Here is a 25,670-nt window from a genome sequence, read left to right as displayed (position 1 = left end):
GTCTTATCTTTGTCAAGACTCTTTTTATGTTTGATATTTTCCACTTTCAAAGCACTTTTCCTTCAACTCAGCCTTCTCATTACGTTTGGTATTTTGTTACCCACATTCTAAAAACCCAAGATACAAAAACTTTAATTGGTTTCTTCAAAGGCCAAAGAAAATATCAATAACAGACTCTCTACTAAATAAGGTTCTTAAGACTGTGGCAAAACCACAGAACTACTCTAAACATAATTCCCTTCATTAACTAATTATATCTGGTAAAGAGGTAACAGTCATATAGTACAACCATCATTTTAATTCTATTTTGAAGATGGATTTTAAGTGTGAAACCACATACATTTAAAACTTCTGTGTGCAGGGGTATAAAACAAAATTACCCCCAAAGTCTAACAAACCTAACGCTACCATTCAAAGACCAGCAATGAGAAAACAACATTTTGTTTGCATTTTCATTAGCAGAAAATATTTTTAAATCTCACATATTTAGTATGTATGAATAGAACACTCTGATGGGGCAAGTGAGCACTGTGAATGCAAGACTCCAGATTGAGCAGTGACCAGGCAGATGGCTGTCAGGGGTCCTATATTGCTGTTTCCAGGTAGATATTTAGGTATATCATCCGAGAGATAAAAGAATAAAAGTAAAATCCCTAAATTATGTGTGATTCATATCTTTTTTTTTATAAATGAGCAAGAAGGTAAGCTCATATATTCAATGATCAATAAATGCAAAATGAAAGGTTTTAAATTAATATATTAAATAAATAGAGTTCATAGAGTACAATGGAATAAAACTCAGAATCTTGAAAGAAACTCAGGTAGCATTTCTAGGGAGCAAATTTTATTAGGTAGGATCAAATGTATTTATATAGCTCTCTGCATTTTAAAAGAACTAAATGTTTTATTTCTGAAAACAAGATTGGGACCAAAGTCAAGCATCTGATTCAAATATCCCCTCCGACACTGACCAGATGAATAACATTTCACTTTGACCTTTTTTTGAAAACTTGATGTGCACATTTCCAATTACGGTACATTATGGACTTTAATCATAGCTACCAACATCACATCAGCATGCTAGGTGGCAAAGATAAAATATTATTTGTACAGTGAAATAATATGATAACAATATAGCTTTACTCTTTCAAATGGTAACACATCAGATATCACTTTATATACGCAAAAATAGCCGCACACATTTCAAAACCTTTAGTTTCAATTCAACACATGGCATGCTTAATGGTTTCAGCACTTCTAAATTCTTTTTAAATAAGCGTTACAAACTGAAAGCAAGACAAGTAGGTATTAAAAATATATTGGAACATCTTAAAATTACCAGCCCTACCAGTGGAAATAAAATGATGGCAATTAAAAGTAATAAAGGTTATTAAAAGTTAAGGGCCTCTGAGGCTAAGAAGTCATGTTAGACTGTCAATTGTTTTCCCCACAGTGGGAAATCAGTTAGAAATAAAAATTTAAAAATCTAGTAGTTTAGTTGTGGTCAAAGAAAGAGTCAGTGGGGGATGGGGAGGTTTCAGCAACATGCTGGTAGAAAAAAAGAGACTTACATAGTCTGGGAGGGCAGTGAAATGGAAGGCGTGGTAACCTCTCTCACTTAGTTGTCATTTTGATTTTCAATGACATTTTTTTCTTTCTTTCGCCTAGTAAAGATGACAGAAGTTCCTAATTTATTATCTGACGTCTATTCCTGTTCCTAGATTTAAGAGAGTTTAACTGTATAATATCAAGTTATCATATCCAAATACAGACACTTTGAAAAAAAACTACAGCATTGATGTTGCATGCATTCAGTTAGACTTCTCATAGCTGCATCAGCAAACCAAGGCTATGGATGCAGGGGAAAGATTCAGTGAGCACAGCCCAGGAGACTGGGGGAAGAGATGGGTAGGAAATAGGTAGGGTCCTCAAATTAAAGCAGAAAGAGGGAGGGGTTCTTCCTGAAAGGCTCTGAGCCATGGATTCTAGAAGAATGCAGAACTCAAGCAGGCCCTCTCTAGGGCCCTAGGATCCATATACCTTCTATGCAAAAACAGAACTCATCAAAATGTATGTGGCATGCCACAGGAGAGATTCTTTCATTAGCTGCCTTCTGCTGCTCAGGCTGGGCTGCTTTTTAGATGGTGAGAGAAGGGTCACTGACACTTTTATAAACATGAATCTGAAAGACTGATTGGATTTGACTGGAGGGAGAAAAAAGTACAGCGTAAACTTCTGTTTCTGTAGGTAAATCACAGTGCAGCCAGATCACAGGAGGCAAAGTCATAGGACCTGGACATTTCCTTCTGCTTCTGCTCTTTGGGTGTGCTTCATCATGTGTTGGGCTGGCCTGCTGACAGTGTGCAGGAAATATTTGTGAATAAGTAAATCAGGAGACTACGTAAATTAAATTCCTTGAAGAAAGTCACCCAGATGGCAAAACCCTCACTTCTATGGTTGATTTGCACATTTTAAGGAGCACGAGGGGGTTATTAAAAAGAAAGGAAAAAAATAGAAAAGACATTTCATAAGAGCAAAGGGAAAAAAGGAGAAAGAAATACTAAAGAAACTCCCAAACAAACAATTGAATGCCAAAGTTGTCTCCAGGCATTGCAAATGTTGGTCAGTAGCAAAAATACTGGAATTTGGATTTTAGTTCTCTAGTGGCAGATAACACATCTGGTGATGTGGTTGCATGCACATACTTTTCTATTTTCATGCACAATCTCAGATTATTTGATAGATGCATCATATTTATTTCATTTATTATTAAACTATCTTAGAAGAGGTTTAAAATCAAAAGGTATTATCTGAAACTTAGCTTGGATTATTCACAGGATGAACATATCAAAATAACATCCAGTTAGTTTTCATAGGTATGTATTCATTGAATTATGTTTATTTTAAAAAACAGATCTTCTACAAAAGGTATTTTATCTATATTAGATTATTATTATTATAAAGAAGGAGCAAGATAGAATCATTTTAGTTCAGTTAACATTGTTAAAAGTTAAGCTACCATAACGTGAAAATGTTGATGAGTGGCTTCCAGGTTTGGGGCTGCCTTTACTGTGAACGAATCTCATGACAGGATTGTTTATAAATTGATCTCACTGTAAGGAGAGTGCAGAGAAAGGGGAAGAAAGTTCTCTGCATCCAGCTTATCTGTAACTCTGCTCTCAGAGAAATGCACAGAGGAGTCAGTCCTCCCTAGGCAACTTCCTTGCCTGAATGCAATCTGTCCGTGCCAGTTAATGGAAGCCAGCAGTTGCTTCTGGAAGGAATGTCCTTCCAGGGGCCAGGAATCCAGGCCCATAACACATGTAGGTAAGAGTGGATCAACTGCCTTGAACGGAGACCCATATCAGTCTAGATCTGATAGCATCTAGGTCTGTTCTCTAACTTAGATGGACCACACGTGGGTAGGTTCAAAGATATGTAAGGACGCTGTATGAAAGGCACTTGGCAGGGTTTGGGGAAAGACTGATCTGTAGGGTGCTGGCTTCTCCCAAGTTATCAGTGAGAACTAAGACTATCAAGACTATTGATGGAGAGACCCCCAAACCTAACTGGTTGTTACACTGAGCTGTCTGCTTTACCAGATGAGAAAGAGGAAATCTGGACATTAATACTGACAGCCCCATTGCAGAAGAATACCTGCCAACCAGTTTATGAAATTCTAGTGATTTGAAAAAAAAAAAACAACCCAACACCCCACTCTTCATACAAGTTAAATCACTCAACATGAGGCCATAGGAGCAAGCCCAGGGAAGCACAGGTGTTTTCAGATTCGTTTCGTACCTACATCTCACTCAGCATTAGGACCAAGCCCAGTGGTAAGGGCGCACACCCAGGGTTGCAGGCTTCTGTTTGCAGGCAACTTCTGTTGCCTAAGGAGAAACACTTGGCCATGTGTTCCCACTAAGTAAGGCCTGCAAAAGCTGGCTGACCTAATTTAAAATATGAGCTCTCATTGCATGAACATTTTCCAAGCCTTCCCTATTTTTTGTTCATTCAGTTCTTATTCCATAAAGTCAGCCCATCTTTCTCCAGTCCTAGTGACCTGCATTCCCCAACCCCTGCCTGCCAGAGCACGACTCCTCTCCTGCTAGCCTCTGCCTTCATCGCTTTTATTTGTGGGATGCTGGGGAGGGGATGGGAATGCTTAGAGAAGGGACGAAAACGTCAAAAATTCTTCTTATTATGATCATGTTTAGATGAAATATGGGGCTTGCCATCAACAAAATTACAAAACAATTCCGCTGGGAGTCCAGACCATTCAGGGTAATTCATCTATGAAAAAGCGAACTTTAATTGTTACTCTTGGCAGTAATCTAAGAGAAGAGTGAAATATTATACTAAATATTGCCACGTGCAATAGTAAAACGCTCTTTGCCCCCTGCCAGAAGCAGTGGATAGCCCCCTTCAGACTCAGGTTTGGATCTGGTGAGATTCAGTCTAAAGCCTCTGCTTCCCCCTCTCCAAAACCAACAGAGGTTTTCAAAAGAGTTGCGTTTTTTATTAGAACCATTTGCTCTTTTTAAGTTGCCAAAAAGGAATAAGTAAAACTAAGACTTTTATTTGGGTTAAAGTTGATTCCTCAACTTCATGGAGGTCAATGTACTTAGTGTATGAACCTTCTACTAAGAAGTTCATTGCAGTGTTGAACCAACCAAGGTTATGTTTCCATCCCTTCCCCCACCCCATCTTGCTCCCCAAACTCAACCCCTTGACTGCCTGAATTTATAGTAGGGGTTGGAAGCATGTGGAAGCTAATCAAAAGGAAGCATACACATGGCAAATTACATCCTGGATTTTCTCGAACAACTGAACTTTCAAATGTTTTTTATGCTGCACATAGCATTTACTATTTTGGGACTGTGTCTTGATTTGGGCTTCAGAAAATATGATCTCAACTGGTATTTACAATGCTTTCGATTAAAAGCTCATTGAACACTGCTGCATTATATAGTTTACAAGCATGGAAAGGTGTTTGATAATACTCAAAAGAAGAGGGCTAGTCTTTATCTTTTCTAAAAGTGAAGTCTTCAGGCAAGATGTTAGTCAAAGAACTCTTTTATATAGCACTGGTTAACTGGCATATTGAAAGGTTTGGGCAAAGCATGAGACTCTAGTAAGCTACTTGCAAATAATTTTTAAAATTACACGTTACATTTTCACCATGAATATTCATATACATTGAGTATAATATACTATGGATATATGGAAACCATACATAAGATATTCTCTGTAGTTAATATTCAGCTTCTAAACTAAGTTGGGGAAGTTAGGGCCTGGAAAAATTAAATGACTTGCCCAGGATTATTCAGCTTATTACCAGTGATCTGAGGACCAGAACTGCAATTTGTAAGTAGTTATTCCTTCTGTTATGGAATACTGTTTTTCATCTATAGGGATATATAATGATACAAATATTATTTGGGAATAAATGTAACTCTGCAGATATGACAAAAAGTAATCTTTGTTATAACTTAAATTAATGGTTTAAAATCTAGGTTATCTGAAACCTGAGTAAAGACACTAAACTGTAGGACATCCACTTTATATAATTATTTTCTTTTGATTATAGCATATGTTATGGATGACAACAAACAAAATAAGTAAGATAGTTTGAGGAAGATAGTTTGAGGAAACTATAAACCTTATCAGCCATGGGAAAAATAGTTAGCACTTATTATAGCCTGTGTACACTTGCATAAGACTGCATTATGAAGCTTCATAAGAATTATTAGTTTATGTAAAGTAATGTCATAGAATTAGGCCTGTTTTCCTATTTGCGGAAGTTTGGGGAAAACAAAAACAAAATATATAGAAAGCATAGCCTACCAACTAACAGTGCTACCCTCAAAGGAACAAAAGATACCAGCTGTTATTAATCGGAAGTAGTCACTCCAGAAGGTAAGGAATTTTTAAATTCATTGTTACAAATATCACTCAGATAATCAAGGACAGCAAATAGTAAGCTAACAAAGAGCCTCATAGGTCGACAATACTTGGGAGATGGTTACCTTTAAAAAATCTGACCTATGATATGGGAAGCCAAGGAAATCTGCCATAAATATGTTGTTTTAATTTTTTTTAAAGAGGAATCTGCCTTTTAAATTTTTTAAATTTTTTTACTAAGAGATCAACCTCTTCCTGTGTCAGTACAAAATTTAAAGTTTCTGTGGAGGGGTTCTGTTTCCTGCTCTCCATTTAAAATGGGGGAAAATAAAAATATTTTGCCTGTGACAGAAGATGAAAGAAGTTCTCACCCTTAAAACCAGCAGCATTGGTTTTCCAGTCATTAGCGTTCAAATGTCCTGCACGGGAAGTCCTGACAATAACATGCTGCACGTCTCTCCAGGTCAGAAACGGACTGGGGAAAGACAAGGTAAGAATCATTGTACCAAAAAAAAAGATGGGGGAAGCAGAGAGTCACAAGCAAGTTAAAAAAGCAAAAGCAAAAGGGCAAAGTACTAAAAACAAAGGGTCAGCGATTTGGGTTTGGGATAAACGAATGCCAAATGCCGCTCTTGTTTTCCACTTGGAGAGGTGACATTAGTCTTAGGGAGGCAGAAAATGTAACCTTTAATTTGAGAAATAATGTGATACTAGTGGATGTAAGGTTTTAAAAGGGTGAGGATTTTCAGTTTCCTCAAAAAGGCTCCCGATTCTGGCCCTGTCATCCTGTGTGTAGAATCTTGCATCATCAGTAGAAAATTACAACAAGCTAAAGTCAAAACCGAAGGGCTCTTGAACATTGCTTGTTCACTTGTTTAGCCAGGCAGTAGACTTGTAATTTAACAAAGAACTTAGCAATGTTAACCATTCTGGATGGATGTGTGGGATATGAAAACAGTCTAAGCTGAAACTGAGTCTCCATTTTCAGTGTTCTGAAGGCAAGAGGATGTGGTACAGAGCCCAACACTGGGCACCAAGGCACAGACACCTATGGGAGTGATCTTAATTTGCAATAAACAGTTATTAAATTATTGAATATCTATTTCTAACAGCTGCTGGCACTGAAGATCACAGACACTACTGAATGGAAGATACTTTCATCAGAGAGCTGCAAAACTAATAAACACACAGAAAACAAATCCGAGTATAAATTCACAGTCTTTCATTCTCTTTCAAAGAACATGCTATTTTCTAGACAGCATTTGACTCACTGCCTGCAAGAAATTCTAACCAGGATACTTATTCAATTCAATCTTGAATGTGAGCTATGACTTTTTTCTTATACTTAACTTGGAAATATGGCAACTTATCATGAAGCTTGTGTGGTTATTTTCTTTTCTTCTCGTCTACCACTTTCATTTTAGAAGGATATTTGCAAAGGATGGGTCAGAACATTTGGGGGAGGAGAGAGAATGATTGCTACCTCCCTTGAGGTATGACAGGGGCAGGTGGTGATCTCTGCACCCCCTCATACGGGCACGTATGTACTCTGGTGTGTCTCCATGCAGACAGAGAACCCGCTATCTTTATAGCTAACTTTCAATGATGAAACTGCACACTGCTTCCCTTGATACTACATTTTCTTATCATACTCACCACATCCATGTTTTTGAGGGTGGCCTCCTAATGAGAGGGGGCCCAGCGACCATTTTCTGGCTCCTTCATTTTCTATCTAAGTGAAACTGACTTTTCAAAGAGTCAGTTTCCCCACTTAGAATGTGGATGCTAATATCTACTTTACTTTGTTGTACCAACTGAATCAAAGTATGGTTGCCCTTTGAACAATTTGGAGGTTAGGGGTACCAGTCCCTGAACAGTCAAAAGTCTGAATATAACTTATAGCTGGGTCTCCATACCCAGGGTTCTGCATCCATATATCCAACCAACAGCAGGCTGTGTGGTACACAATTAGTGAAAAAAAATCTGCATATAAACGGAACTGTGCAGTTCAAATCTATGTTGTTCGAGAGTCAGCTGTCATGCCGAGTATTTAACCTAGTTCCTGGTGCATAATAAGGCATTAGAAGTGGTAGACAGTACATCATTTTGCTAAAATTAATAGCCATAGTTCCTATTTATGATCTGAAAATGAAGGAGATGGGGATAGAAAAGTACTACAGAGTTCTTATACCTTTTTGCTATGTTCTCAGATGAAAAATAAGAGAGAGAGATTACTGTCATTTCCAAGGTTTCCATAGGGAACAAGATAGGATCCTGACTATTTTGTAAAACTGCATTAACAAAAGAATGTACACTAAGGAATTAAAACCCAGGCATATGAATTTTAAAGATATGAGAACAATGAAAGCAGACTTATTTTTGCTTTGTTTTGATACAATATTTGTTAGGAGCCAACTTCAGAACCAGACAAGGTACAACAACTCTCAAGAAAGGGAGGGAGGTTGTGTGACGGATCCCAGGAAGCAGAAGAGTTCCGGTTCCAAAACAATTAGCATATTTGTCTTAGCTAACTAATACTGAATCCACAAAAACACAACAACAACAACAACAAAAACCCTTGGTAGATTCAATGCGTTACAGTCAGGAAAATTAGAAGAATGAGTCCGTGGATAATTCTGAACACTACTCTCAAGATGTTTTAGTTCTGCCTGAAATGCAATGTTACTCTCCTTTCCCTTTTCCAGTCTAGTTACTTGGATGAGGGGCGAAAAGAACAACAATAAGTTCAGTGTGGAAAGACATTCTAGTCACTTATTTATGGGAAAGCAAAATCCACTTAAGTGAACATGTATGCTTTTATTTTTTTCATGAGCAAACAGATACCTAGAAGTACACTTGGATTTGATAAATATGTCTAAATCAACCTTGTAATTTTAAAATAACATTTAACACACAGTTGAAACTTTCACGTAAATGCTACCCTTCCGGGAAAAAAAAAAAAAAAAGAAATCACTGAAGTTTTCTTGATACCTATCACCAGGGTAACATTCCTTTAGAAATACCAAACACGCAGTTCTGACCATTGGGAAATCATTTCCCCAGTGACCCTTAGCATTAAAAATAGAATAATAATAATAGAACAGGAAACACTTATCTTGTACCTTAGGCACTTGTATTCAGGCACATTCAGGAAGTCTCCTGCATTCAACTCAGCCTGAAGAAATAAGAGTTACTTGCTCTCATGCTGAGTTGCAAAAACTAATTCTTCTTGGAGTGCTCATAATTAGAAGGGAGAAATTAGCTTCAGGAAATTGAAACTACATGTGGAAATAAGGAGGCATTCATATAATTTTACTGTGACATTTGATAATGCACAACTTCAGAAATGATTTAATTTCAAAATTTCCTGAATTTCACCAAAATGAAGTGAGAAAGATAATATGGGAAACCAATGTGTTTTTGAAGCAGTGGTGTTCCTACCTGGGAGGGTAATTGATCAGCTCGGGAAATAGCCATAGGTTAAGTGACTAGTATCCTGAGAGAACTCTTATTTATGAGAAAGTCTGAGTCACAGTTTATGACCTACTTGTTTCATGCTCACAGGGATGATGTAGGAGTGAAGAAGTCATCAAACATGGAATAAGCCACATACAGAGTGAAAGCAGGCTGCCCTGTACAGTGAACCCACAGTACCTGATAGTAACAGAGGACCCCCTGAAACTTACCCTATTCTGCCAATTACCCTGGACTCACACTCCACTGGCCTCTGACAACCAGCATGCCTCTCACAGCCAAAGCCTCAAAAGCTTTAGGGCAAATAACAATCAAAAAAGCCCAAAGTCTAACCAACCTGGAGAAAAAGAGTGGTACGTCTCAACTCTGAGCCCAGTGACCACCAATCTCATAGTAAGCCACCAGGATATAAAAAAAAAAAAGAAAGAAACAACACCAGGAGTTATGCCACATACCCCTTGGGTTTCTTCTTAGAATCATTAACAATTACCCTTGGCCAACAATATACACATAAAGGTCACATGCATAAATGTCTGCAAAATGTGGCTAACTAGTGATGACCTTTCAAGACTACATGATTTTCTGAGGAGTCCTGTACATGTCGTCTTTCCCCATAAGGGATTTTGCATCACTTGATGACTTCAAAATAGTAACCAACATTTACTGAACACTTGGCCAGGGGCAGGTACTGAATGCTGTATGTGTACGTGTACTGTGTAATCTTAAAAAAGCATATGATAGAGGTAAAGTTTTGATTCCCATTTCACAGGTGACAAAAGTGAGACTGAGTTCCACATAGTAACTCAAGGACATACATACAGGTAGGTTGTGGTAGAGCTACAATTCCAACCAGCTGCACTCGGCTGCAGAGTGTGCAGTCAATTGCTATTTAACACCATCTACAGCAAGATCCGTGAAGCTGAAACCAAAGTACACACAGTGGTTTGTCAGGTGGTTCTCTAACAGCTGGGTAAGGAAGCCAAAGATGGCACACCCTGTCCTCATGGCCACACAACTTTGTGCCCACTCTGTCAATCTCAACCCAGTTGGCTAAGTTTTATTTGCCACAGAATTCAGGAGATTCTTGAGCCTTCATTGAGTTTTCAGGTTCCAAAGGCCGAACTTTGGCACACTCTATCAAAGGTGAACAGAAAGATACTGAGCTAGGAAAAGCCATATTCCGTTTCTAAAATAATATTTTATCCTAGATGTCATAACATCCTATCATTCCTCAGCATTTGTTATGAACTGGTCGCCTTGCCTGACACACACTCACTTTGATGTGGTTTAAAGCCTGATTAGGTAACGCCTCCCCAGTTAGGGAGCCTTGGCTGAACCTCGTCCCAAACACTTCCAGTGGCCAGCTGCAAAAACAGGATCGGGAACAACACTATCACTACCTTGTGCTTGTGCTGCATTTTTGTTCTGAGCTGTTCAAAGCATTTCGTGCACCCAACAACAGGTTTAGAAGAAGTAGGACAAATCCCGGGAGAGACATTCTGTCTAGTGCTTCTAGTTGGACGTCTAAGTGCAATTGTTGCTTTAGCTAAGTCACTTCAGTTGTGTCCCACTCTGTGCGATCTCATAGATGGCAGCCCACCAGGCTCCCCCGTCCCTGGGATTCTCCAGGCAAGAACACTGGAGTGGTCTAAATGCAACTGCTAGCATTAAAACAAAAAAATCTCTCCCGAAGAGTTTCCCAGATAATTCTGCAAACATGTGAATAAATCTGTACTTGGTGGTCCTTAAAAATAAGAATTTTAAATCCCGAATGACCGATTCACTTGCATTTATTAAAAAGAAAAAATAACTCACCTTTCCCTCAAACCCCCAGATGGATCTAGCATTAGAGGCAGTTTAAGGACAACTGATAAAAGGAACAACAAATGCACATCTTATTACAGAAAGAGACTAGATCAACAAGAGGAACAACAGCAAATGCAAATAATGAAAACCGTTTCCTAAACAGGACGTGTATGTGTGTGCTAAGTTGCTTCAGTCGTATCTGACTCTTTGTGACCCCATGGACTGTAGCCCGCCAGGCTCCTCTGTCCATGGGATTCTCCAGGAAAGAATGCTGGCACCGGTTGCCATGCCCTCTTCCAGGAGATCTTTCCAATGCAGGGATCGAACCTGCATCTCTTATGTCTCCTGCATTAGCATGCAGGTTCTTTACTACTAGTACCACCTGGGAAGCCCCTAAACAGGACAATCTTCTTTAAACTCAAGAGTGAGTCCATCTGTTGCAATGATGAGAGAGCACGTGGACCAGACCTATAGGGAAACAGCGTGAGCAACCACCATCATCAATTATCTGACTTACTAAATAGTCAACCCAAAATCTGAGACCAAAGCAGTCTCTTTTTATGTTTCCTAAGAGTGTGTAAAAAAAAAATGGGAATAAGTAGCCAAAAATGAATGTCATTGTACAGATGCTAAATAAGCCAGCAATTATGCAAAAGGATTTATTGTGAGTTGGAATAACTAAGATGTGGCAGAAGTGTTTAAAGCATGCAGAGATTGGGAAAAACATTACTCTGACTGCAGCCTATGTGTGCCAACAATGATTCAACAGAACTTTCAACAAAGGGCACCAATCTTCTTTTGTCAGGTAATGAAGGCTCCAAGGGGATCAACAGGTGGTGAGTCCCACTGTGAGCAGGAGTATATCACTAAAGGGCATGTATTTGTTTTGTGTTCTAAATTTATTCAAAAGTTCTAGGCCTAATGTTGGGTTGTAGTAACAGAAAACACAGTTAATAATACCTCCAGATTTAGAAATATGACTTGTATTGGTATCACTTGGACCCCTGCTTCTGATCCATCCACACGTGAACCAAAGCAGAAAAGATAAAACAACAACAACAACAACAAAACCCGTGTGAGATCAACTAAGTAAAATTTTTATTTTACTCTTTTGTGAAACTATTCACTGATTCCCTGAATTTAGTCTAAACCAAAGGTATGGAAACTTGGTGTCTAAACATATTTAAGACAGCCCCTAATTTACAAAGAAAATTTCTGTCATTTAAACTGAAGTGCTTTCTTTCCATTTTAAGTCCTGGCTTATCTGTAGGATTTGTCGTTACACCTTAAAGAAATTGATTAAGTTCCCTGTAGCCTTACAAATGATGTTTTGTTTGTAAGCTCAATAATCATTTCCTTGAAGTGCTTTGCTATGTAAATGCTTATGGAATAAAATCTGATGAGAGGTCAGGCACAGGTACTCTAAGCTGAGATCACATGCACCGAAATCAATTCATAGTCATGGAACTTTCTTTCCCACCTTCTCTGTGGTACCCTCAATTTTCTCCGAAAATATTACCCTGAGATCACAAATTCTGGCCATTCTAAAGGCCTCTCTCCTAAAAAGGAACCATCTTACCCTATTGGTGGGAATGTAAATTGGTACAGCCACTATGGAAAATAATAAGGAAACTCCTTAAAAAACTAAAAATAGAGTTCCCATATGATCTAGTAAGTGCACTCATGGACATATAGCTGGAGAAAACTCAAATTCAAAAAGCTACATGTACCCCTACGTTCATAGCAGCACTAGTCACAATAGCCAAAACATGGAAGCAACCTAAGTGTCCACTGACCAAAGAAAAGGTATGTCGGGAGCCGGCGTGAGGAGCTCCACCTGTGGCAAAGGTCATAAGGAAGGAGGCTCGGCATGCGCAAAGGTGGGATCGAGCCTCAGGAGTCCCCCCGGAAATTTTTGAGCATCTACCCCCAAAACAAGAGTCTGTCTACTTTCTGTTTTGTGCTCCCACCTACACCTCTGACTTTATGGGGGGCTGTCCCCCACTACCTCTCTCTGAAAAAGAGAGTTAACTTACAGTTCCAGTTAATAAAGTTTCTAGGTGTGATAGTGTTTTAACTTACAAACTCCTTTGGAAGTCCTCTAGCCTGCCTGAATAGGTTTTTTTGGCCATATGAGATTGCTCAGAGCCTCCCAACTGTGAGAGGCATGAGATGTTCTAAACTGCCTAAATACAGATTCCTTTGAGCAGTTGAACGATTGATTAGAAATTGTATGGGTGAAGGGTTTTTCACTTGTTGGGCCAATGTTTGCTGCTAAGTCTCCATATCCCTCACCTGCTGTGTCCCTGGCAGTGTATTGATTAATATAATTGGTATAAGTAGTAGCTTTAATGTTTGTAACCTTGGACCCTTGAGTTAATTCTTTTTCTTGTTATAGCCCACCACACCTTTGCCCTGTAGGAATGCAACTTTATCTAATGTTTTGAGAGGGTGGCGCCTGACTAATCACCTTTAGAAAAAAATAAGTTTTCTGAAGAAAGGGTCTTAAAATGTTAACAGGCCTCTGGGCCAGAAGATGATGTAAATCACCTAAACTTTTACATATGATAAGTTTGCAAGAAGAAAGCCTGGCTTACTGCATGATTCTACCCCTTCCCCCATTATCCTCTATGCATAACTTAGGGTATAAAAACTACTTTGGAAAATAAAGTGTGGGCCTTGTTCACCAAAACTTGGTCTCCTCGTTCTTTTTCTCACCTTCTGGCTGAATTATTTAGCCTCTTTTCTCTCCTAAATTTCCTCACTGAGCTATTTGTATTTCAGCCTCTTTTCTCCACTGAATTTACTCACTGAGCTATCCTTATTTAACCACTCTTTATATCCTTAATTAACATTTAATTAAGCAATTGTTTCCTGATCTTCGCGGATGCCGTCCCCGCTTCAAATTTCCTGGATCCACCGGGGCTGGACCCGGGCAAGTGGCGCCTGGAACAGGCTACTAAAAATCCAAATTCAAAAAATTAAAGGAAGGAGAATTTAAATATAGTTCTCCCCATCAAATCTTGCAACATGCTCTTTCCGTAATAAATATTTTAAATACTGATTCAGCCGGAACTACTGCAATGCTTCGCCATTGATGCCCGGAGCAACTGAATGCAAAACCATTAGTCAAATGGAAGGACCTCCTCTCAAGACAATGGAAGGGTCCTGACCCATTATTAACTAGCGTTCGAGGATGTGCCTGTATTTTTCCACAGTATGCAGATTCTCCAATTTAGATCCGGGACAGGCTGATTTGCCATGTTGCAGTCCCCCAGACACCCGGTTCCCCCATTGCTTCAATCACAAAAGAGGAGGGGCACTCCTCTGCACAGAACAGCCACGCATTGGGAGCCGCGGGCTGGACCAGCCTGGCTGCCAGGACCCAGCGCACAGCGCTCACAGCTGGTAGCCCCGCCAGCGTTGGTCTGCGCTCGCTTGGCTGCAGCTGAGCCCAAGGCTGGTTCAGCGAGAGAGCGGGGGCGGCGTCCGCCCACAGGGGAGGCAAGATAAACATCGAGATCCTGGCGAGACTGACAAGGCTGCTGCAGCACAAATTCCAACCAAAAAATAATTCTACTTATTCTGTTTTGTCTTGTCTACCCTCTCCTTAAGTTTTTCTCTTTACCAATGATTCTAGAAAACTTAATGTACATATGACTTTCACTGGTGAACCCAATGTAGGGACTTGTGAACAATACATGCTCTCATTTAAACCCTCAATATAATGTTTGCTCCTTTGTAGTGTTACAACGTCCACCTTATCTTATGATGTAACCACTTATTGATATGATAATTTTGGTCTTGCTGTATTACAACAACTACAGGATTTAATGCGATTGCAATGGTTTGTGGGCTTGCTTATCCTGGAAATAGCAGCTTTAATAACCACCATTACTTCTGTTACTGTGGCAGCAATATCATTGACTCAACAAGTGCATACTGCCCAATTTGTTGATACCATGTCTAAAAATGTCTCTTTAACTTTAGCAACACAAGAAACTATAAATAGGAAATTCAGATCAGATCAGATCAGATCAGTCACTCAGTCGTGTCTGACTCTTTGCGATCCCATGAATCGCAGCATGCCAGGCCTCCCTGTCCATCACCAACTCCCAGAGTTCACTCAGACTCACGTCCATTGAGTCAGTGATGCCATCTAACCATCTCATCCTCTGTCGTCCCCTTCTTCTCCTGCCCCCGATCCCTCCCAGCATCAGAGTCTTTTCCAATAAGTCAACTCTTCGCATGAGGTGGCCAAAGTACTGGAGTTTCAGCTTTAGCATCATTCCTTTCAAAGAAATCCCAGGGCTGATCTCCTTCAGAATGGACTGGTTGGATCTCCTTGCAGTCCAAGGGAGGATGAGAATAAATGCCTTGGAAGAGGCAATAATGCATACTGAGACTGAGTTACAGGCTTTAAAAGTGAAAATGGCTCTGTCATGCCACGCTGATTACCGGTGGATATGCATGACATCTTTAAAGATAAACTAGACAGATTATAAATAAAAAAAAATCAAAAATCATATCTCAGGTGTTTGGAACAGCTCTGACATTGGCCTGGACTTAGGGAAACTTCATAATCAAATACAGACCCTGGAACACTCTCGACTGTATTTTACTGCCGCTGGAGCAGCTAATGACTTTTTTTCACACTTTCTCTAACTTCATTTCAGGGAAAAACATTCTGTCTAATATCCTTTGTTATGTCGCTGCTGGTGCTTTAATTTTGCTTCTCATAATCATTCTTCCTTGTATTGTCAGGATTCTTCGGCAGAACATTCAGAGGCTCGCGACTGAGCTGCATCTGGCTGTTTTAAGAAATAAAAAAGAGGGAGATGCCGGGAGACGGCGTGAAGAGCTCCACCTGTGGCAAAGGTCATTAGGAAGGAGGCTTGGCATACGCAAAGGTGGGATTGAGCCTCAGGAGTCCCCCTGGAAATTCTCGAGCATCTACCCCCAAAACCAGAGTCTGCCTACTTTCTGCTTTGTGCTCTCACCTACACCTCTAACTTTACGGGGGGGCTGTCCCCCACTACCTCTCTCTGAAAAAAAGAGTTAACTTACAGCTCCAGTTAATAAAGTTTCTGGGTGTGATAGTGTTTCAACCTACAAACTCCTTTGGAAGTCCTCTAGCCTGCCTGAATAGGTTTTTTCGGCCACATATGATTGCTCAGAGCCTCCCAACTGTGAGAGGCATGAGATGTTCTAAACTGTCTGAATACAGATTCCTTTGAGCAGTTAAACGATTGATTAGAAATTGTATGGGTGAAGGGTTTTTCACTTGTTGGGCCAATGTTTGCTGCTAAGTCTCCATATCCCTCACCTGCTGTGTCCCTGGCAGTGTACTGATTAATATAATTGGTATAAGTAGTAGCTTTAATGTTTGTAACCTTGGACCCTTGAGTTAATTCTTTTTCTTGTTATAGCCCACCACACCTTTGCCCTGTAGGAATGCAACTTTATCTAATGTTTTGAGAGGGTGGCGCCTGGCTAATCAATCACCTTTAGAAAAAAATAAGTTTTCTGAAGAAAGGGTCTTAAAATGTTAACAGGCCTCTGGGCCAGAAGATGATGTAAATCACCTAAACTTTTACATATGATAAGTTTGCAAGAAGAAAGCCTGGCTTACTGCATGATTCTACCCCTTCCCCTATTATCCTCTATGCATAACTTAAGGTATAAAAACTACTTTGGAAAATAAAGTGCGGGCCTTGTTCACCAAAACTTGGTCTCCCCTTGTTATTCTTTCTCTCACCTTCTGGCTGAATTATTTAGCCTCTTTTCTCCACTAAATTTCCTCACTGAGCTATCTGTATTTCAGCCTCTTTTCTCCACTGAATTTCCTCACTGAGCTATCCTTATTTAACCACTCTTTATATCCTTAATTAATGTTTAATTAAGCAATTGTTTCCTGATCCTTGCCGACACTGTCCCTGCTTCGAATTCCCTGGATTCACCGGGGCTGGACCCCGGCAAGGTATATATGTGTACACACACACACACACACACACACACAGACACACACAATGAAATATTACATGTCTATAAAAAAGAAATGAAATAAATAATGCCATTTTGCAGTGATACTGATGAACCTAGAGATTATCATGCTAAGTGAAGTCAGACAGAGAAAGACAAATATCATATAATATCACTCATATACAAGAATCTAAAAAAAAATGATGCAAATGAACTTGCAAAACAGAAAAAGACCCACAGACATAGAAAACAAACTTACGGTTACCAAAGGGCAAAGGCGTGGATGGAGAGGGGGCATAAATTAGGAGTTTGGGATTAACATACACACACTATTATAACCGAATCACTTTGCTGTACACCTGAAACTAATACAACATTGTTAATCAACTATGCTTCAATTAAAAAAAAAGGGGGGGGGGAGTCCTCTCTATGCAACCACAATTGGGAATTTAAATATGATTCTCATTTTTGTCACCAAACTTTGAAATTGGTTGAAGTAGACAGAATATATTAGTATGAAAGCTTCCTTCCTAAGTTTTTCCTGGTCAAGCTAGGAGAAACTCTAGTCTGGGACAGAAGCTGGAGGACACAGCCCACTCTTACCTACCTGCTAATGTTGTAGGCTACCTAGCGCTGGGCATAAATAAATACATTAATTCTAAGCTAATTGATCCTGTCCCATTGGAAGACACTATGACTCCCATTATGTATTTCTCATTTAAATTTGTTCTCAAAATAATATGAACATAGCTTTCAATCACATGTGATTTATATCAATCTGAATATTGGTATGTTTATACCAACCACATGAGATTTATACCAATCTCAATGTTGACACATGTGTTTTGGAGTCAGAAAGACTTGTAGTTAATGATGACCTACTGCTTAATAGGTCTGTCACCCTAGATCATTTACTAAAACCTTCTGGACTCAGTTTCCCACCCGAAATGCAGAAACAAATTCACCACCTCAATTCTTGGTTGCAAGAATTTGAAGTAATGAATATGAAGAGCCTGGCATATAACGGGCTCTCAACAACTGTAGTCATTATGATTATTTGAGAGGAACAACTTATTATGTTAGAGAAAAATTTAGAAGGACCACTTTTTGAATTTATACTAACATTTGATGAACTTCCATTCAATTAAGCTGTTTTCCTCTATCCATGAGTTTGCAAAGAGTTGGACATGACTGAGCAACTAACACTTTCCTCTATGCTCCTAAATTTTAATATTATGTTTTTAGTTGCTATAATAGTTGAGCAAAATACCATTTCCAACACCTTGACATATTTCTTTTTAGCAAAATAATGATGCTGCTGCTGCTAAGTCACTTCAGTCGTGTCCGACTCTATGCGACCCCCTAGACGGCAGCCCACCAGGCTCCCCCATCCCTGGGATTCTCCAGGCAAGAATACTGGAGTGGGTTGCCATTTTCTTCTCCAATGCATGAAAGTGAAAAGTGAAAATGAAGTTACTCAGTCGTGTCCGACTCTTAGCGACCCCATGGACTGCACCCTTCCAGGCTCCTCCATCCATGGGACTTTCCAGGCAAGAGTACTGGAGTGGGTTGCCATTGCCTTCTCTGAATAATAATGCTAAGATGTGACAAAAGTTCTGGTTTTAAAAAATGATGTTGGAGGCAGCAAGCTGACTGGTTGGGAAAGAACTGCTTGTACCCCTTGTGATTGTAATGAATCCTATTTGTGGAAAGATCTCTTTTGATGGCTGGACACTGATGTGACATTGTAGAAAATGTTAAAAATGTTCTTTGATTTGATATCCTAGTGCTTTTTAAGTACCGATGTTAGAATAAAGACTGAACATACTTATTCGCTTAACTGAACTGCCAGACTGAAGTGTTTTTGAAGCTTTTCTATGCAGTTTAAGGATTTGCAGAGTTCTCACCTCAAAAGCCAGCAGGTGAACCCATGGACAGGCAGCAAAAATATTTACTGCATCTCTGTTATTACTATTATTTTAAATTATAGAATTTTTCTCTCATTATTTTTTCCTGTTAAACACAAAATTAAAATGATCATTTTTTATATGCTTTTTGACAAAGTATGTTTTTAAATGGAGGCTTTCAACATTCAGCTTTAATTTTAAACTTAAAATTACTAAGCATTTTGGATTCTAGAATTTTAAGTAAATGTTATTCTATTTTAGACACTCTTGGTTTATTATGTCAACTCCTAACAACTTTTCTAATTATTAGACTTCAATAGGAACAGAAAATATTTTTCAAAAATTTCATGCTACACACACACACCAAGGAAAAGATCGACTAAGATGAACAGAAATCTATTAAACTAATTTTGAGGTATTTCAAATAACACTATGGCAGACATGATTGGATTGAAAAAAATAATGTTTTAACTTTCCCATATTTCACATTAAGAAAACAAAGCTGACTTGTCACCTAAAGGAAAGTAGATGAACAAAAAGTAACAAATTCCCCAAACCTCAGCCCTGTCTTCCTATCTGTCTCCCAAATTAAAGAACCAAGATATTAATGGACTGAAAAATCAGGTAGGTAATTCCCTACTATACAAGTACTCCTTTTTAAATTTTAAGGCAGTCCATGTACTAACTCTGATATCTCTCCTGTCTTTATTATCAGTGTTTCAAATTTCCAGAAACTATGACAGAAAATAAAGGATAAATTTCAACTTTCTTTTTTATTGCTTCCTCTATTCTATATGGTGGGATGCCAAAATCTTTCCAGTGAGGAAAGACAGAGCTCTGACTAATAAAACATAGGTGGGAGTCAACTGAGCATTTCTGAGATAGTCTCTGCTTTCCTGCTGCAGGCAATGCCTGATCCTCCTCCTTTCTTTCCTCCCTCTTTTTACCTGAATGCAGACATGGTGGCTGGCACTGCAGCAGTCATTAAGGGAAGGTCAAGAGATAACACAGATTTGGCCTTGGTAGCCTTGAGCTTCTGAACTAACATCTTGACTTGAGGATATCCTGTTGTACTAGCCACACTTAGCTACTAAATAAAATTCCTAAAATATGTATCTCCAAAACTATGGAATATTAGACAGCATTTATTGAGTACTCACTATGCACCAGGAACATTGTGAAAAGTACTCAATATTTATTATTCATTTCTTTCTCACAGGTACTATTTTTATTACTGAAATAAAGGCATCCAAATAGAAAAAGTTTAACAGTCCTGTTCAGGGTCACATGGTTAGCAAGAGCTGAAATTGGCTACAGGCAGTCTAACTCCAGAGCTCTAGATCTGACCTATTTCATGTCTTGTACTGGATGAGGAGCCACAAGGGGTAGAGTCAGCATAACAATGCTTGTAGAGACTGGCTAGCAAGCCTCCAGTTTGATAGCAGGGGTAGGAAATGATCCTGTGCTCTGTCAGCATCCTTACTTTGGATGGATCTCTGCCAGCATCTCAGAGCTGACTGAGGATTTTGTCCCTCATCCCACAATTTAATGGCAGATTGGATTAGATCCATGCCTGGATGCTAGCCAGAGCAGTTCAGCATAATACCCTTTTTGAAGCCAGAGTTTCTTATAGAGAAAAAAAAATTTTTAAGCAAAGAATGGAAACAAAGAAAGGAAGGAAGGAAAAAATTTAAAGGTAAAAGAAACATAAGAGGAGACTGCAAAGGACAGGAAAGAAAAGGAAGAGAGAGAAGAAAGTAGTAGAAGAAAAACAATAATATGGAGCCCATGGAAAAGATAGTGCAGAAAAAAGCAATCAGTCAAGAAAGCAAGCTGAGATGTCAAAACAGAAGCTGAGAGAAAGATTACAAAAGAGTATAAAGTGGTATTAGCAAAAGCAGTGTTTGCATTGGAGGGAACAACTTGATACAGGTATGGATATTGGGGAGCTGATGTGGAGAACTGAAATAATGATGTGGTATACGAATGTAAGAATTTTCCACAATGCTTTTTTTTTTTTTTTTTTTTAAGGAAAATAGTGAAGAGATGACAAGGACAGAAAAAAATGACAGATTCAAAAGACGGAAAACAGAAACCTACATCAGGATACTAGCTTTGTCTTCCTCTGAGGACTGACATCTACTAGTCTTTACTATTTATTCATCAGATATTCTATTGTGTATTTTGTATACATTACTTCACTTAATGCATACATAACAACTCCACGAGGTAGACAGTATCATTTCTCTCTCCATTTTTACAGATGGTACTGAAAAACCCAAATGTTGTGGCTAACCTATAGGAATTGAGGTTTCAAATAGTTGAGTATCTTTCTCAAAATCGTAACAGTGACAACCAGAATGGGACTTTGAAGCCAGGTCTCTTAGACTGCAATCTTTGAAGGCCTATGGCAGACTCTATCAGGAATTAAAATCACACTTGATTAAAGATGTCCAAGAGAAGCCAAAAGGACACAATATGTTTCAGGAAATGTTAAGAGTTGTATCTCCGAGACTCCCACCAAATAAAATGTAACTCTCAACCTCTAGGTTGTGACTACTATTTTATATCAACACACGTCAGAATTCATGGATCACCTAAGGAGTTTTGGAAGAAAAACTGAAGATACACTAGGCCATCTCAACAACTGCTCTGATGAAAAAGCAATACTTCTTAAAACACTGCCATTGCTTATCTGACTTTATTATCTGACCACAAAGCAGTGAAAAAAAAAACAAAACAGTCAATAGTAAATCTCAACAGAAACAGTTTGTTAAACGATTAACACTACTATTCTCAACTGTCATTCTATCAAACAGGAAGACATTCTTAGAAAATAATGACATGCAGCTAAAAGTATGTTCAGAGGTAAATGTCCATTTCTAAAAATTGTATTAATGTAAAAGGAAAAATAAATGAACCATGATTCATCCAGTAAGATTCATAAAATAACAAAGAGTGATCTTAAGGTAAACAAGAAACAACAACAAAATAAAAATGGAACAAAGGAAAAACAGCATTACTGAAAACTAAATCTAAGAACTGACCTTTTAAAAAACAAGAACACAAACATCTAATAAAGAAAATGATATATATATGCATATTAATATAATGATACTATATAATAAATATCTTCTATTGTGAGAACACCAAAATCACAACTAGCTGCTGAACACCATTGACAGGAGGATGTTGGAAAACAACAAAAAAGATAACCCACATGCAACGACAAAGGAAAAGATGCAAGGAGATGGCTTTCTGTATGCAGAACAAGAAGCAATGGTTCAAATTCGACATGGAACAATGGGCTGGTTCAAAATTGGAAAGGGAGTACCTCAAGGCTGTATATTGTCACTCTGCTTATTTAACTTCTATGCAGAGTTCAGTTCAGTCACTCAGTCATGTCTGACTCTTTGAGATCCTATGGACTACAGCATGACAGGCCTCCCTGTCCATCACCAACTCCCAGAGTTTACTCAAACTCATGTCCATTGAGTCAGTGATGCCATCCAACCATCTCATCCTCTGTCATCCCCTTCTCCTCTTGCCTTCAAACTTTCCCAGCATCAGGGTCTTTTCAAATGAGTCAGTTCTTCGCATCAGGTGGCAAAAGTATTGAAGTTTGAGCTTCAGCATCAGTCCTTCCAATGAAGATTCAGGACTGATTTCCTTTAGGATGGGCTGGTTGGATCTCCTTGCAGCCTAAGGGACTCTCAAGAGTCTTCTCCAACACCACAGATCAAAAGCATCAATTCTTCGGCACTCAGCTTTCTTTATAGTCCAACTCTCATATCCATACATGACTACTGGAAAAACCATAGCTTTGACTAGACAGACCTCTGTTGGCAAAGTAATGTCTCTACTTTTTAATATGCTGTCTAGGTTGGTCATAACTTTTAACTATAGCATATACATAAGTATAACATAATATGAAGAGTACATCATGTGAAATGCTGAGTTTGATGGCTCACAAGCTGGACTCAAGATTGCCAGAAGAAATATCAACAACTTCAGATATGCAGATGATACCACTCTAATGGCAGAAAGTGACGAGGAACTAAAGAGTCTCTTGGTGAGGGTGAAAGAAGAGTTAAAAAGCTGGCTTGAAACTCAACATTCAAAAAACTAAGATCATGGCATCCAGTCCCATCAGTTCATGGCAAATAAATGGGGAAAAAGTGGAAACAGTGACAGACTTTATTTTCTTGGGCTCCAAAATCACTGTGGACAGTAACTGCAGCCATGAAATTAAAAGACACTTGCTCCTTGGAAGAAAAGCTATGACAAACCTAGACAGTGTATTAAAAAGCAGAGACATCATTTTGATGACAAAGGTCCATCTAGTCAAAGTTATGGTTTTTCCAGTAGTCACGCACAGATGTAAGAGTTGGACTATAAAGAAAGCTGAGCACTGAAGTATTGATGCTTTTGCATTGTGGTGCTAGAGAATACATTGGACAGCAAAAATATCAAAACAGTCAATCCTAAAGGAAATCAGTACTGAATATTCATTGGAAGGACTGAAGCTGAAGCTCCAATACTTTGGCCACCTGATGTAAAGAGCAACTCAGTGGGAAAAACCCTGATGCTGGGAAAGATTGAGAGCAAGAGAAAAGGGCGACAGAGGATGAGATGGTTGGATGGCATCACTGACTTAATTGACATGAGTTTGAGCAAACTTTGGGAAATAGTGAAAGACAGGGAAGCCTGGAATGCTGTAGTTGATGTGGTCACAAAGAGTCAAACATGACTTAGTGACTGAACAACAAATATAATAATGTTGTGAACAAAAAATATTGCCTGCCATATCAGTCAGTAATCACAGGCTTCTCTCGTGGCTCAGTGGTAAAGAATACACTTGTCAATGCAGGAGATGCAGGTTCAATCCCTGGGTTGGGAAGATTCCCTGGAGAAGGAAATGGCAATCCACTCTAGTATTCTTGCCTGGGAAATCCATGGACAGAGGAGCCTGGGAGGCTATGGTCCATACTGCAGCAAAAGAGTCATACAGGACTAAATGACTAAATAACAACAAATCAGTAATCAAAGGATATTGCAGCCATCAAGCCATCACATTACTGCCACCCCCATGGTGAGCCCTGAGGAATTCAGGACAGAAACATAATGTCCATCATCAACAGACACTGCAGCCGATCCCCTCCCCTTTCTGCCCCCAGGTAGCTAAGGAATGATTTCAAAGGAATATCAAAGGAATGATTTCAGTGAGCCCAGACTCTTGCATCTTCTCATATATAGAAAAGCACTAAATTCCTTAACTTGAAATATCTGATTTTCTTTAATTAGTCATAATTGTTTGATATTCCAACTACTTGGTCTTTGTTGCAAAAACTCCTATATCCTGGCTCCCCACCTTGCCTCTTTGGAGCAGTCTTTCAGAGCTATCTGAGATGCTATGTCCTGCGCTTATGTCCTCAGTTTTGTCCACTGAATAAAACATTAACTCTCAACTTTTAGACTGTGCTTTTTCAGTCGACAATATACAATCTGTCTGTCTGTCTATCTATCTATATATACATACATATAATGGTATCACATACAATTGAATTACAGTTTTATATATATATATATACACACACACACACACACGCATATATATATGCGTGTGTGTGTGTGTGTGTGTGCATGTGTGCATCAGAGAAGGCAATGGTACCCCACTCCAGTACTCTTGCCTGGAAAATCCCATGGATGGAGGAGCCTGGTAGGCTACAGTCCATGGGGTCACTAAGAGTTGGACACGACTGAGTGACTTCACTTTCACTTTTCACTTTCATGCATTGGAGAAGGAAATGGCAACCCACTCCAGTGTTCTTGCCTGGAGAATCCCAGGGCCGGGGGAACCTGGTGGGCTGCTGTCTATGGGGTCGCACAGAGTCGGACACGACTGAAGCGACTTAGCAGCAGCAGCAGCATGTGTGCATGCACGCTCAGTCCCTTCAGTTGTGTCCAGCTCTTTGCAGTCCTTTGTAGTGTAGCCCACCAGGTTCCTCCGTTTATAGGATTCTCCAGGCAAGAATGCCGGAGTGGGATGTCATGCCCTGCTCCAGGGGATCGTCTCGATATACATAATTCTCTATCTATATATATATATTATTGGCTAAAATTTTTAAAAACTCATATAAAATGGACATCACTCTGGAGAATATAAATGAAGAAATTAAAATTGAGAAAATTTACCAGAGACATGCCTTTCAAAGAGGCTTTAGAACCAGATGATTTCCTTTAAACTTATAAGGACAGCAGTCCTAAGTGTCTCCAGAGGAAAAAATAAATTGCAAAATTGCACAATTTATCTTGTGAATTTTACATTGCTTGGTATCAAAAACTGGCAGAGACAGAGGCCAGCTTCAAGGTCAAATAAATCTGGGTTAGGAAGCCTGGCTCTTCATTTATTACCTGTGTTACCTTTAACAACAGGAATGAAAAAAAAAAAAAAAAGAATACTTTAAAAGATTCTGTTTATCTGCTGCAAGTACACAATTATTATTACCAAGCTGCTAACAAGAACACACACACATTATTCATTAAAAGAAAATTATAAATTTCTACAAAGAAAAATACACACAAAAGCATAAAATA

At 39.0% G+C, this 25,670-nt stretch overlaps 1 protein-coding gene across 3 annotated transcripts in view; it reads right to left on the bottom strand.

Annotated features, from left to right (window-relative positions):
* PCSK5 (proprotein convertase subtilisin/kexin type 5) overlaps positions 1 to 25,670 on the bottom strand; it is a 519,637-nt gene that overhangs the window by 235,614 nt on the left and 258,353 nt on the right. For 2 of the 3 annotated variants that reach the window (XM_027549490.1, XM_027549492.1), the window contains exon 10: positions 6,276 to 6,379. The exons of the other annotated variant lie outside the window; for it this stretch is intronic. In XM_027549490.1, coding sequence (XP_027405291.1) covers positions 6,276 to 6,379 — 104 coding nt within the window. The remainder of the gene's footprint in view (positions 1 to 6,275; positions 6,380 to 25,670) is intronic. 3 annotated transcript variants of the gene reach the window in all.

The sequence above is a fragment of the Bos indicus x Bos taurus genome, chromosome 8 (assembly GCF_003369695.1).
Source record: "Bos indicus x Bos taurus breed Angus x Brahman F1 hybrid chromosome 8, Bos_hybrid_MaternalHap_v2.0, whole genome shotgun sequence".
In the NCBI taxonomy this organism is placed as follows: domain Eukaryota; kingdom Metazoa; phylum Chordata; class Mammalia; order Artiodactyla; family Bovidae; genus Bos; species Bos indicus x Bos taurus.
This window is presented reverse-complemented; position numbering and strand designations above follow the sequence as displayed.